Source organism: Zea mays, chromosome 10 (assembly GCF_902167145.1).
Source record: "Zea mays cultivar B73 chromosome 10, Zm-B73-REFERENCE-NAM-5.0, whole genome shotgun sequence".
Taxonomy (NCBI): Eukaryota; Viridiplantae; Streptophyta; class Magnoliopsida; order Poales; family Poaceae; genus Zea; species Zea mays.
Window position 1 is genome coordinate 100083147 of NC_050105.1, and position 13075 is coordinate 100096221.

A 13075-nucleotide genomic window follows, 5' to 3' on the forward strand; every position below is an offset into this window, starting at 1 on the left:
GCGTCGTCTCTGTTCAGGAAAAGGATGCCCGATCTCTGTAGCCTGTCCTTTGATTAGGTAGAGAGACAAGGCCGGGTCGAGAGCATGGGAGCGTGTTCGAGCCTGTCCTGTATAGAGGTGCAGATGAGACGCTTCCAAGTGTCAAGTCAGAGTTGTTGAAATAGCGCTCGGTATGGTGAAAAGATATGGGGTAATCTGGTCCGGACGTCATCCTAGACGAAGCAAGGAAGATTGGACACCGGTCTTATTGTTGTTGTAGACATACTGTCTTCAGCGGGGTTCGCAGGAGAGTAGGTGGCATTGCGTGTTTCCCAATTGGGGTAGTTGGCCGAGGCCAAGCTCGGGCGAGGCGAAGATTTCTCCCAAGGCCGAGGCGGGGTTAGACATTGCATGTAGTCATGCTTGGGTGGTTGAAATAGTGGTCGGAGTGGGGGAACAATGCCTTGTATTCACGCTCTGACCATCGTCGTGGGGGTAACAGTAGATTTGATCAAGGTCACGTCATCCTTTGTTGACTTTACCACCCGTAGCTAGGTAGGTAGTCGTACAGACTACATTAAATGCACATGTTCTGGATCGGAGTGGCTAGTCGAGGCGAGCACACTCCAGAGCATTGTCCGATACACACTTGGGCGAGTCGCGAACGTGCGCAGGACTACTGTTCGCCCGAGGCTGGCTCGGGCGAAACGTAGTTGTGCTGCTGTCGTGCAGTGCCTCGGGCGAATCGGGATATAGGTCCTATGTGGCCTTGGGAAGGTTGGGAGCGTGTTTGTTTTGTGACCCCTTCTTACCCAGGCGTCTACGCACTTTTAGGGATGTAATCCGGGTACCCCTAATTACGGTACCCGATAGGTGATGTCACATCAGATGTTTCCTGAGATGCCGTCAGGGGTTTTCGACTTATTACAATTTTCATTTATAAATTGCGAGACGAATTTATCAAGTCTAATTAATCTGTTGTTAGGGAATGCACGATATTGTCAAATTATGGACTAATTAAGCTCAAAAGATATGCCTCGCAATTTACATGTAATCTGTGTACTTAGTTATTTTTTTCGTCTACATACATTTAGAACATGTTTGGTTCATGGCTAACTGTGTTGTACTTTGTCTAAAGTTAATCGTCCGAAATGAAGGACTAATCTTAGAAAAAAAAAGTTAAGAAAAGTATGGTAAATTAGGTACCAAAGAGGCTTTAGTACTCCGTATTTGTGTCCAAACATTTTGATGTGATGGGTCAGCCCCTTATACGATTGCCTTACGTTATGAATGGCAATAATATTGGAAACGACATCAGTAGTGGAAGTCGCTGGTCGTTGGGTTGCAGCGTGTATACGTGGCATCTAGGTGGCCTTGATTTTCTTCTTTGTCGCACTGTTTCTACATTTCATTGGCAGATATGTATGAACTAAATTATTGGCCACTTAAGGAGGTGTTTGAATGCAATAAAACTAATAGTTAGTTGGCTAAAATTGTTAGTGAAATTATCTAGCTAACAAATAGCTACCTAACTATTAACTAATTTACCAAAAATAACTTATAGTTAAATTATTAGTTGGGCTGTTTGAATGTCTCAACTAATTTTAGCCACTAACTTTTATCTTTAGTGCATTCAAACATGGCATAAGTCTACGTTTGATTTGAGACGGTAGCATCGTGCGTACGGAAGAGGAACCAAAAGGATTTTCCTTGAAAATTTTCATGCACGTGGGCCGCCTGCAGACGGAGATGTGCACCGCGAAATTAATCTGGATAGATCGTCGTCTCGTCAATCATTGCGGTGCTGACGGTCTAATTTTCCTGCAACCAGCAACTTGAAAGAGACAGTCTAGGAGGATTGTCAAAAATATATAATGCTTGGCTTCTACGTACGTACCTGTTGGCCCTGGTGGTCAAAGATGATCTTCAAGAAAACATCCTGGATTTTCCTCTTTCATATATTCATATTCACCGTCAGTACGCGTGTATGATTTGGCTTTGTATTTGCTTCTTGTACAAGAGATGAACAAAAGTGCAAGGAAGCCTCCCTCGATCCCCTCCTCTATATATATATATACAAGAAGACCTTAGAGCCGCAGGAAGGAAATCTATCCAAGCAACAAACTTGGCATTCTTGCCTGTTCTTAATTATTGCCAGGACAGGAGAAACAAAGATGAGGCCTCAGCTGATACTCGTCGGCACTCTGGCTGTTCTCGCCATCCTCGCAGCTCTCGGCGAAGGTGACCACGAATCCTCGATCTCCTCGCCGTTGTTTTGTTTAATTTTCATCAGATACAAGTCAATTGTTATTATATATGCAAAACTACTAGTGATTTTTTGACTAACCAAGCGTCGGCACCAGGCTCGTCGTCCTGGCCCTGCTGCAACAACTGCGGTGCTTGCAACAAGAAGCAGCCGCCGGAGTGCCAGTGCAATGACGTGTCGGTCAACGGGTGCCATCCGGAGTGCATGAACTGCGTCAAGGTCGGTGCAGGAATTCGTCCCGGCATGGGCCATGGCCCCGTCGTCACCTACCGCTGTGACGACGTTCTCACAAACTTCTGCCAGAGCAGCTGCCCGGAGGCGCCGGCGCCATAGGCGGGTGGCCGGTGTCTTCTTCTGACGTACGGCATGGGACGCCAAGTCGAGTTTGCTTCTCTCCAGTTTCGTCAGAGAAAAGAAATAAATAAATAAATAAATGTCGCCGGCCGCTCTGTTCGGTGCTTGCTCTTGTTCGTCGTCCGTGTATTAGTACTCTCTTTTTTCTTTTTCTTTCTTGAATAAAGAGCCATATGCTGCATATGCCATGCTCAAAGCACTGTTGGTTGGTTTTGGTTGTTTGATTTATGGGCTAGGCCCTACCGTGAAATTTTATTAAATTCTATAAAAATCTTAAAATCTCATGTATAGATATGGCAAGGAAATGGTGGAACAAATAGTCTTATATTGCTAGTCCAAATGAAATGAAACAAGTAGTGTAGATGATGCCAATCACCGATAAATGAATATCAAGACAATCAATCATGCGATGGTGATGAGCACAATGATATCCAATGAATGCCAATCAAATTGACATAGGGAGACAAAGATTTATCCCTATGTTCGCGTGCTTGCCAGCACGCTAGTCCCCGTTGTGTCAACCTTCACTTGGTGGTTCGGTGGCTAATCGACGATATATGTGAAGATCGACACACGAGCTCCATTAGAACCTACCACAAGCAAGGTATTCATTGACACGAGCAATTTACTAGTTCTACCTTGAGGCACTCCGTTGGAGAAGGTGCTAACCCCTCACAATCAACACCGGTAGTGTTGGGAACTTGTTCTCAAATGCTATGAATTAAGAACAAGGCAACATAGAATGTTAAATGTTAAAGTCCTTCGTCCGCTGAAGCATTATTTCCCTAAGGATTTAATGAGCTTCGGACGAAGGTCATGGATGATAAATCATGAAGGTCCTACCTTCGTGTTCAGAGATAAAACAATGCGAAATGAAATATAAAATATAAAACGTTAAAGAATACCAAGAATAAATAACATTATTTACTTATTTTATAATATAAACTGAAATATCAAAACATGATGTTTAGTTACATTTATACCTTCGCCTTGGCAGAAAACAATAATTTCAGAGTGATGCGTTAGCAATTACCGGATTGCGTGAACAGTAAAGGAGTACTGTTCAGTATTTATAGGCACAGGACGCAGCCTGTAAGAAATTACAATCATACCCCTTACAAAAGATTACAATTATGAATCAGACCTTTATGGACTAAAAAGTCATTCCATCTTTAAGTCGGTTCGATCCTTCATCTTCGAATACGCTATAATATCGAAGCTTCATGAGCGGTAGCTTCGGTATCACGTATAAACAGGTTTTGCCGAAGGTGTTTCTTCCTACAGGACCTTCGGCGACGAAGCATGGTCTCAACAGTAGCCCCTTCGCGGTGCTAGATCGTTTTTGTAACGAGCTTGATCTGTGAAAAAAGTCTCTTAGGCTTCGGGAAGCCGAAGGTCCGAAAAACACCTTCCCTGAGCTCGTTGCCGGGAAACGATACAATTTCCGAGCGCGAAGCGGTCCCACCATGCAGGTTCACCTTCTCGGGTTTTGTGGCCCACCGTTCAGTGGGTGCGAGCGACTGTTTGTCCGGTGTAAAAGACTTGACGATTCACCTTCTTACCTGCAGCACTATATAAACAGACGGGTAGGTGTGAAGTTACCACAACATTCATTGCTATTGCACTGTTTCGCTGCCAAAAATTTAACCATAGCCGAAGCTTGACTTTTGCATTCAAACGAAGCACCACTTTGGATTCTGCTCCGTCACAAGAAGAGCTTCGGAAAAAAGGTTATTAATTTTCAAAAAACTTCCAAGAAATTTATTGTCAAATGGCCAGAGTACGCTCCACTGCCAGGGTTGAGCGTGATGGATATGAGACCGAAGCCACTGAAACTGTTTCGATTTCCGAAGCAATGAGGCGTTCTGGGCTGGTTTCATCAGAGGACACACCTGCTGCCGAAGCAACACAAGCTGATGTTGAAGAAGTTGGTTCCGAAGATGAGTGCAGCTGCGGGGTGCCAAGTAAACCTAGTCATCTGGACTTTGGAAAGTCCACCATCTCTGAAGCTGATCTTCCTAAAATGGTGAAGCTGGGTTATTTTAGTGAGGCCAAGAAGGAATTAATTCGTTTTGGTGGAGAAGAAACTATCCCAAAGCCAGGAAAGGATGAGGTAGTAGTCTTCAAAAGTTTTCTTAAAGTTGGTTTAAGATTCCCCCTAAACAAGATGATTGCTATTGTACTGAAGAAGTTTGGGATTTACCTTCATCAGCTGACCCCTAATGCTATCGTTAGGTTAAGTGTTTATATTTGGGCCCTTCGTAGCCAGGAAGTGGAACCGTTCGGTGAGGGTTTCTGCCGAGTTCATGAATTACACTACCAGACTAAAGCCAGAGGAGATGGTCTGCACGAGAATTTTGGCTGCTACAACTTTGCTTATCGCAAGACTACGAAGTTTCCAGTGATAAGCTACAGAAGCAAATGGCCAGCCGGATGGAAGTCTGAATGGTTTTATGTTAAAGTTGATGAAGATGAAGATAAATTGGTCTAGAGTCCGCTAGAACTAACCTTCGGAGAGACGAGGCCCCGATGCAACATGATAATGGGGAGCCCGAGTTAGATTGCTTTGGCTGAATTTCGAGTGATTTCAGATCATATTGGCACTAGAGACTTAGTGCAGGAATTTTTGGCTTTTAAAGTGTTCCCAACACTGAGGGAGTGGGAGATGCCGAAGCTAGATGGAGAAAAGAAGAAGGGAGAACTTGTTCGATTGCCTTATCACTACAAGTTTAAGAAACATTTTAAAGCACCCTGCCAAGAGTGGTTCGACACAATTGAGGTTATGTGCAACGAGATCCTCGACAACTACTCTAAGAAAGAAGATCAGTTAATGATTGCGGCCTTCGGCACTCGTCCGAAACGAAGATTGAATCGGGTGCTGGATGCCTTGAATTTTGATTACCCTGACTATGATCAACTGGGCGGAGATGCCAAAGGCCAGAAAAGAAAAAGGATTGCCAGCATCCTTGACAAAGAAGGCACCAAATTGGCTAAAAAGGACAAAGAAATTTCTGAGAAAAGAAAACTGAGCCCTGAGCCGAAGATAGCTGCTCCAAAGAAAAGAAAAGCTACATCCCCAAAACCAAAGACGTCGGCCCAAGAGGAGGAAGCTCCTGCAAAACCTTCTGCTACCGAAGTGGAAGAGATTCTAAAGGTAATGACTGAAACTTTGCCTATCAAGCTAAGTCCGCTGGCGCCAGAACTGACGAAGTTTTTTCAGAAGGAAAAAGAACCTTCGGCAACAGAAAGTCCCGCTAAGCCGAAAAACGGAGAATTATCCAAGTGGCCGATGTCATTCATCAGACACCGCCACCGACATCGGCGTCAAAAATATCATTTATTGAAAGCGCTGTCACTGCCGAAACCACAGCCACCGGAGCCGAAATCACTGGAGCCGAAACCACCGGAGCAGCCACCGAAGCCGAAGCCACCGGAGCCGAAACCGAGACCACCGAAGATCCTAATCTAGAAACCACACTTGGTGATATTGATAACATACTTCTGAAAATGGCTGAAGAAGAAGCTGCTGCGGCCGCGGTGGACACGACAATTGAGAAAGGAAAAGAGCAAATTAAAGACACTTTGGAAGAAGAAAACTTTAATTTTCAAGACATACTTGGACAAGAGTTATCAGAAACTGAAAAAGAAGAGCTAAAGAAATATGCTATATCATGTGGATACAAACCAGGGTCTCTGCTGTTTGGCGGAGTCAATGAAGGGAAACTAAGATGCCTTCGGAATCGAACCGAGGCCAAGGTTGTTAGGACTTTCTCAAAGAGCGTTGGCCTGCCGAAGATTGAAGCGGACCTCTGCAGGTACCAGCGACAGCATATCGCCGGTAGCTTGTTCTATGCTAATTTCAAGGTAAAAACTCTCAACTTTTTATTGTTTTTTGAATTAAGATGTTTTCTGACGAAGGTTGTTTTGGCAGAGTATATTACTAAGTAAAGTGTTGAGGATGCAACAAGATCTTGAAGACGAGAAAAACGAAGCTACCATCAAAGATCTAGAAAACAAAGTCGAAAGTTACGAAGCTGCTTTGAAGAAAAAGGACTTCGTCATTCAAGACCTTGAAAACAAAGTTAAAGATCACGAAGCTGCCTTGGAGAAGAAAGACTTCGTCATTCACTCTGTGGAAGGTTCACTGGCTGAAGCTCAAGCCGAAATTGACAAATTAAACAGCGAATTACTCATAAAATCAGAAAAATCTGAGCAAGAAAAGAAGAATCTCGAAACAAGTCTCAAGACAGAAATTGAGAAGAATTCAAATTTGCAGAAATCATTGAAGGAGCTTCAGGAAAAATGCTTAGATTTCGGCAACCGATGTGTGCAGCGGCTGAAGGATGTGTTTTACTCAATTGGAGCCAGCTCTGATAAGTTTACACCTTCAGCTGAAAACCTGCCAAGCACCTTTGAATACATTGAGGGCGAAGTTGATGCACTTGACGAAGTTATCGCTGGGCATGTCGATTTCTGCGCCCTGTTAGCTTCTCGAGGCACAGCTACTGCTTTCCTGAAGGCTGGCTGCACGCACGGGAAAATTGTTAATAGGCCAAACTTCAGTTTGTCGCCGGCAGATTTGGTTGACATCCCCAGCCTAGCTCGAAGCATAGGAAACAGGTTTATGACCCAGATTTGGATAAACGGTGGGCGAAAAATGGCTGGTGACGAAGCTCGGAGCCACCTTAAGCCAGTGAGAAACTTATACTTGTTACTTTTACCTTCTCCTTGAACTCTGCGCCTTTCTCATTCCGTTTTAATATGTACAGGATGATGAAGCTGAAGAATGACAAGATGAAGCTTTAACAGATGCTCCGAAAGACTTTGCTACATAAGATTCTAGAGAAAATTTTGTAATATGATTATAAAGAAACTTATGTAAATTTGTGCGAACCTTGTAATATATCTTTTCCCCTTTGTCCGTGTACAATCTACTTTGCTGTGGACGAAATTTTCTTTTTGAGCCGAAGGCGAAAAACACCTTCCCTTCTTTTCGTACACAACGAAGCATGAAAATTTCTTCTTTCTCCGAAGCTTTATCCTCATAGCCGAAGCATCTGCCTTTTCTATATGATATGATGATAATGATCCTATGTATGTCTAAATGAATGTTTATGAATGCAAATGTCATGATGTAATGTATCGTGCAAATGAATATCCGAATATATATTCGAAGCCATAATCATAGCCTTCATTCCCTTAGGAATGACTCAAATATTTTTGCCGCTTATTTTTCGGCTTCACCGTTTATTTTTTGGTGTATCAACGCTGACTTTTCGTTGTAAGCCTCCCTTAGGAGCTTCTTCGCCTTTTACTTTGGCGGAATCAGCGTTTATTTTTCGCTGTAAGCCTCCCTTAGGAGCTTCTTCGCCTTTTACTTCGGTGGAATCAGCGTTTATTTTTCGCTGCAAGCTCTGCATTCCCTTAGGAACGACTTTTGAGCTTCTCCCTGTTTTCTTTTCTTTTTCCTTTGCACTCGATGGTGCGTTCTCAGCTTTTACATTTACATCTTTGGGGGATATTGCTCTTATAGAATTGAAATAAGAAAAAGAAAAATTACATGTTGTGGCCCCATTAAAAACCTTTCTCCCCCTTTGGAAAGGAAAAGGGTGCCACAAGAAAGAATAGAAAAAATTACATCAAGCTAAACATAATATCGCCGAAGCTCATCCGCATTCCATGATCTAGGAATGTCGTTGCCGTCCATATCCTTCAATATGTAGGAACCGGGTCTTGACGAATATACTACCAGAAAAGGTCCTTCCCACTTCAGTTGTAACTTGCCTACTGTCTCTGGGTTGGTTACTCTTCGAAGCACCAAATGTCCTGGTTCAATATTCTTTAGTCGAACCTTTCTATCACGCCATTTTATTGTTTCAGCTTGGTATTTATTGATGTTTTCCACAGCTTGAAGCCTGATCCCTTCTATAGCATCTTTTTCCACAGAGTAATCAGCTTCAGCTTCGTCTTCTGCCGAAGCTACTATTCTTATTGATCCTGCTTTTGCTTCTTCCGGAGTTATTGCTTCGTCACCAAACAATAATTTGAATGGTGTAAAACCTGTTGATCTTGATATTGTTGTGTTGTGGCTCCACACCACTTTGATTAATTCGTCTGGCCACTTTCCCCTGGGCTGATTGAAGATTAACTTCATTATTCCTATCATTATGATGCCATTAGCCCTTTCAACAAGTCCATTTGACTCTGGATGCCGAACTGATGCAAAATGGACCTTCGTGCCAATTTGTTCACAAAATTCTCTGAAAGCTTCGGAATCAAACTGCGTTCCATTATCCACAGTAATAGCCTTCGGCACTCCGAAGCGACAGACAATATTTTGCCAGAAAAACTTTTGAATAGTGACCGAAGTTATTGTGGCTAAAGGCTTTGCCTCGATCCATTTAGAAAAATATTTCACTGCCACTACAACATATCTTAAGTTCCCTTGTGCTGGTGGTAACGGACCTAACAAATCAAGACCCCACCTTTGCAATGGCCAAGTGGGTTGAATTAACTGGGTTAGAGACGAAGGTTGTTTTTGATCTCTTCCATATTTCTGACAGCCTTCGCACTTTTGGACTAATTCCGCTGCATCCGAAGCTGCCTTTGGCCAATAAAATCCTTGACGAAAAACTTTTCCCAGCAAAGACCTAGATCCAATGTGAGATCCACACAGGCCTGCGTGTATTTCCTTCATCAATTCTATACCTTCGGCTCTGGATAAACATTTGAGTAGTGGAGAGCAGACCCCATGCTTGTACAGCTCCCCTTCTATTATAACATATGGTCGAGCTCTTGCCTCTATCCTCTTGTTATAAGCTTCGTCATCTGAAAGAAAGTTACCCTGAAGGAAAGAGATGATCTCAATTCTCCAGTCTTCACTATAAACAGGAGATATGTTGAGGACTGCTCTTTCAAGAAGTTCAACCGAAGGTGCTTTTATTGTTTCGAAAAATACTTCCGAAGGTAAGGGCAGCCCCTGTGCTGCTGACTTGGCTAGCAAATCAGCATGTTCATTTTCTCCTCGAGGAATATTTTTGACAGAAAATCCTTCAAAGGAAGCCTCAATCCTTCGGACCGTGTCTAAATATTTCTCAAGCTTCGGGTCTCTTGCTTTACAACTCTTGTCAATATGACCAGAAATAACCTGGGAATCAGTTTTAAGAACCGCCCTTCTAATTCCCATTGCCTTTAACTTCCGAAGACCCAAGAGCAAAGCTTCGTACTCAGTAATGTTATTTGTGCAACTGAAATCAAGTCTTGTTGCGTAGCAAGTTTTAATTTTGGAGGGTGCGACCAACACAGCGACTGCTCCTGCCCCGAAGGTTCCCCAAGAACCATCGCAGAATACTATCCAAACTTCGGCATCTTTACTCGCTTCTTCTTCCTGAGCCCCTGGCGTCCAGTCAGCAATGAAGTCTGCTAACGCTTGGGACTTAATCGAAGATCTATGCACATAATCAATGCAGAACTCATTGAGTTCCGCAGTCCATTTTCCAACCCTTCCAGTAGCTTCTCTATTTCTCATAATATCCTTCAATGGTTGTGAAGAAGGGACAATTATATTGTATGCTTGAAAATAGTGCCGAAGCTTCCTGGAAGCCATCAAAACAGCATACAACACCTTCTCCAATTCTGTATAATTTTTCTTTGATAAACTAAGAACTTCGGATACAAAGTATATTGGGGCTTGCTTTTTGACTTGCCCTTCAAGCTTCTCTTGGACAAGTGCCGCACTTACCGCTGAGTGCGAAGCTGCCACATATAACAACAGAGGAGCCCCTGGCGTTGGTGGAGTTAACGTCGTTAGGTCTATCAAATATTGCTTCAGCTCTTCGAAGGATCTCTGCTGAACTGGTCCCCATTGAAAAACTTCGGCTGACTTCAGCACTTCGAAGAATGGTAAATTTCTCTCTACTGATCTAGATATGAATCTGTTGAGAGATGCCAGTCTTCCTGTCAATCGTTGAGCCCCCTTCTTTGTGCTTGGTGGTTCCATTCGAAGGATAGCTTCGATTTTATTTGGATTAGCCTCAATCCCTTTTGTTGAAACTAGGCAACCAAGGAATTTCCCTTCTTTACTCCGAAAACACACTTTTCTGGATTCAGTTTTAGACCAGCCTGTCTAAAATTAGCGAAAGTCTCCTGCAGATCAGCAATGTGATTTTCTTGCTTCGTGCTTTTTACAATGATATCATCAATATAAGTTAACACATTTCTGCCTATCTGAGAATGAAGAACCTTTGCTGTCATTCTGCTGAAGCTTCCTCCAGCATTCTTGAGCCCCTCAGGCATCCGAAGGTAACAATATGTTTCGCTAGGGGTTATAAAGCTGGTTTTTGGCTCATCCTCCTTCTTCATCCAAATTTGATGATAGCCTGAATAACAATCCAACAGACTCATAAGTTCTGATGAAGCTGCTGCATCAACTAGGGAATCTATCCTTGGCAATGGAAACTCATCCTTCGGACAAGCCTTGTTGAGATCAGTAAAGTCAATACACATCCTCCATTTACCATTGGCCTTTTTTACCATAACAGTGTTAGCCAGCCATTCTGGATACTTCACTTCTCTAATGACTCCGGTGCTGAGGAGTCTTTTTACTTCATTTCGAGCACCTTCGACCTTGTCATCAGACATCTTCCGAAGCCTCTGCTTTCTGGGTCTGAAAGATGGATCAACATTGAGCGAGTGTTCAATAACATCCCTGTTGACGCCACAGAGATCGTTAGCCGACCATGCAAAGACATCTTTATTGTTGAAGAGAAACCTTATCAGGGTTTTCTCTTGTTGCTCAGACAATTGAGATCCCAGCAGCACCTTCTGCTCTGCGATATCTTCGCATAAAAGCATGGGTTTTGGCTGATCGGTCGAAGCAGCCTTCTCCCTTCTGTACTTGTACTGCTCACAAGCTTCGCCTTCATCTATATAGTGGATTGCTTTTGAATCAGCCCAATTCCCCTTGGCCTTTCTAGAAGCTTCCTGACTCCCATGAATAGCAATAGGTCCCTGATCCGAAGGTATCTTCATGCAAAGATATGCTGGATGAAGAATTGCTTCGAAAGCATTGAGTGTTCCGCGACCAATGATAGCATTGTAAGGATACTCCATGTCGACAATGTCAAACACAACTTGCTCAGTCCTTGTATTGTTGACGAATCCGAAGGTCACTGGCATGGTAATCTTACCAAGCGCTACAATCTGTCTTCCTCCGAAGCCACAAAGAGGGTGCGTAGCATCATGAATCTTGTCTTCGGGCTCTTGCATTTGTCTGAAGGCCTTAGCAAATATAATATCCGCTGCACTGCCTGTATCAACCAAAACATTATGGACCAGAAATCCTTTGATCACACAAGAGATAACCATAGCATCATTGTGTGGGTAATCCTTGAGCTAAAGATCCTCTTGAGAGAAGGTAATTGGAATGTGAGACCATCTTGACTTGATGAAGGGTCCTTGTACCCCTACATGTTGTACTCTTCTCTGTGCCTCCTTCTTCTGTTTCTTGTTAGCCGGCTCTGAGCATGAACCGCCTGTTATCGGAAGGATCAGCTTCGGAGCCGAAGCGGTTCCAGCTTGGTTTTTGAACGAAGCCATCATCTCAAAAAAGTGGAAGTGAGTTCACCGGAGGTGGGTGCCAATGTTGGGAACTTGTTCTCAAATGCTATGAATTAAGAACAAGGCAACATAGAATGTTAAATGTTAAAGCCCTTCGTTCGCTGAAGCATTATTTCCCTGAGGATTTAATGAGCTTCGGACAAAGGTCATGGATGATAAATCACGAAGGTCCTACCTTCGTGTTCAGAGATAAAACAATGTGAAATGAAATATAAAATATAAAACGTTAAAGAATACCAAGAATAAATAACATTATTTACTTATTTTATAATATAAACTGAAATATCAAAACATGATGTTTAGTTACATTTATACCTTCGCCTTGGCAGAAAACAATAATTCCAGAGTGATGTGTTAGCAATTACCGGATTGTGTGAACAGTAAAGGAGTACTGTTCACTATTTATAGGCACAGGACGCAGCCTATAAGAAATTACAATCATACCCCTTACAAAAGATTACAATTATGAATCAGTCCCTTATGGACTAAAAAGTCATTCCATCTTTAAGTCGGTTCGATCCTTCATCTTCGGATACGCTATAATATCGAAGCTTCATGAGCGGTAGCTTCGGTATCACGTATAAACAGGTTTTGCCGAAGGTGTTTCTTCCTGCAGGACCTTCGGCGAAGAAGCATGGTCCCAATAGGTAGTGGCCAGAGACAACCTCCTCCTTAGCCAAGCTCCTCTACTTCTCCAAGCCATCAAGGTGACGACAATAACCAAGAGTAATAAGAGAAAATCCACAGCAATACACAATCGCCAAGTGCCACTAGATGAACTAGCTAATGTAATGCACTTGGATCACTCTCAATCTCACCAAGGATAAAGAATCAATGATCTAGATGAGTGGGAGAGTG

At 43.0% G+C, this 13075-nt stretch overlaps 1 protein-coding gene across 1 annotated transcript; it reads left to right on the forward strand.

Annotated features, from left to right (window-relative positions):
• Positions 1-1896: 1896 nt before the first annotated feature.
• On the forward strand, positions 1897-2881 carry LOC100037814 (uncharacterized). The gene is made up of 2 exons (NM_001112514.2): positions 1897-2220; positions 2343-2881. The coding sequence occupies exons 1-2, from the start codon at positions 2154-2156 to the stop codon at positions 2576-2578; spliced, it is 303 nt and encodes a 100-aa protein (NP_001105984.1). The 5' UTR covers positions 1897-2153; the 3' UTR covers positions 2579-2881.
• The last annotated feature ends 10194 nt before the right edge of the window (positions 2882-13075 follow it).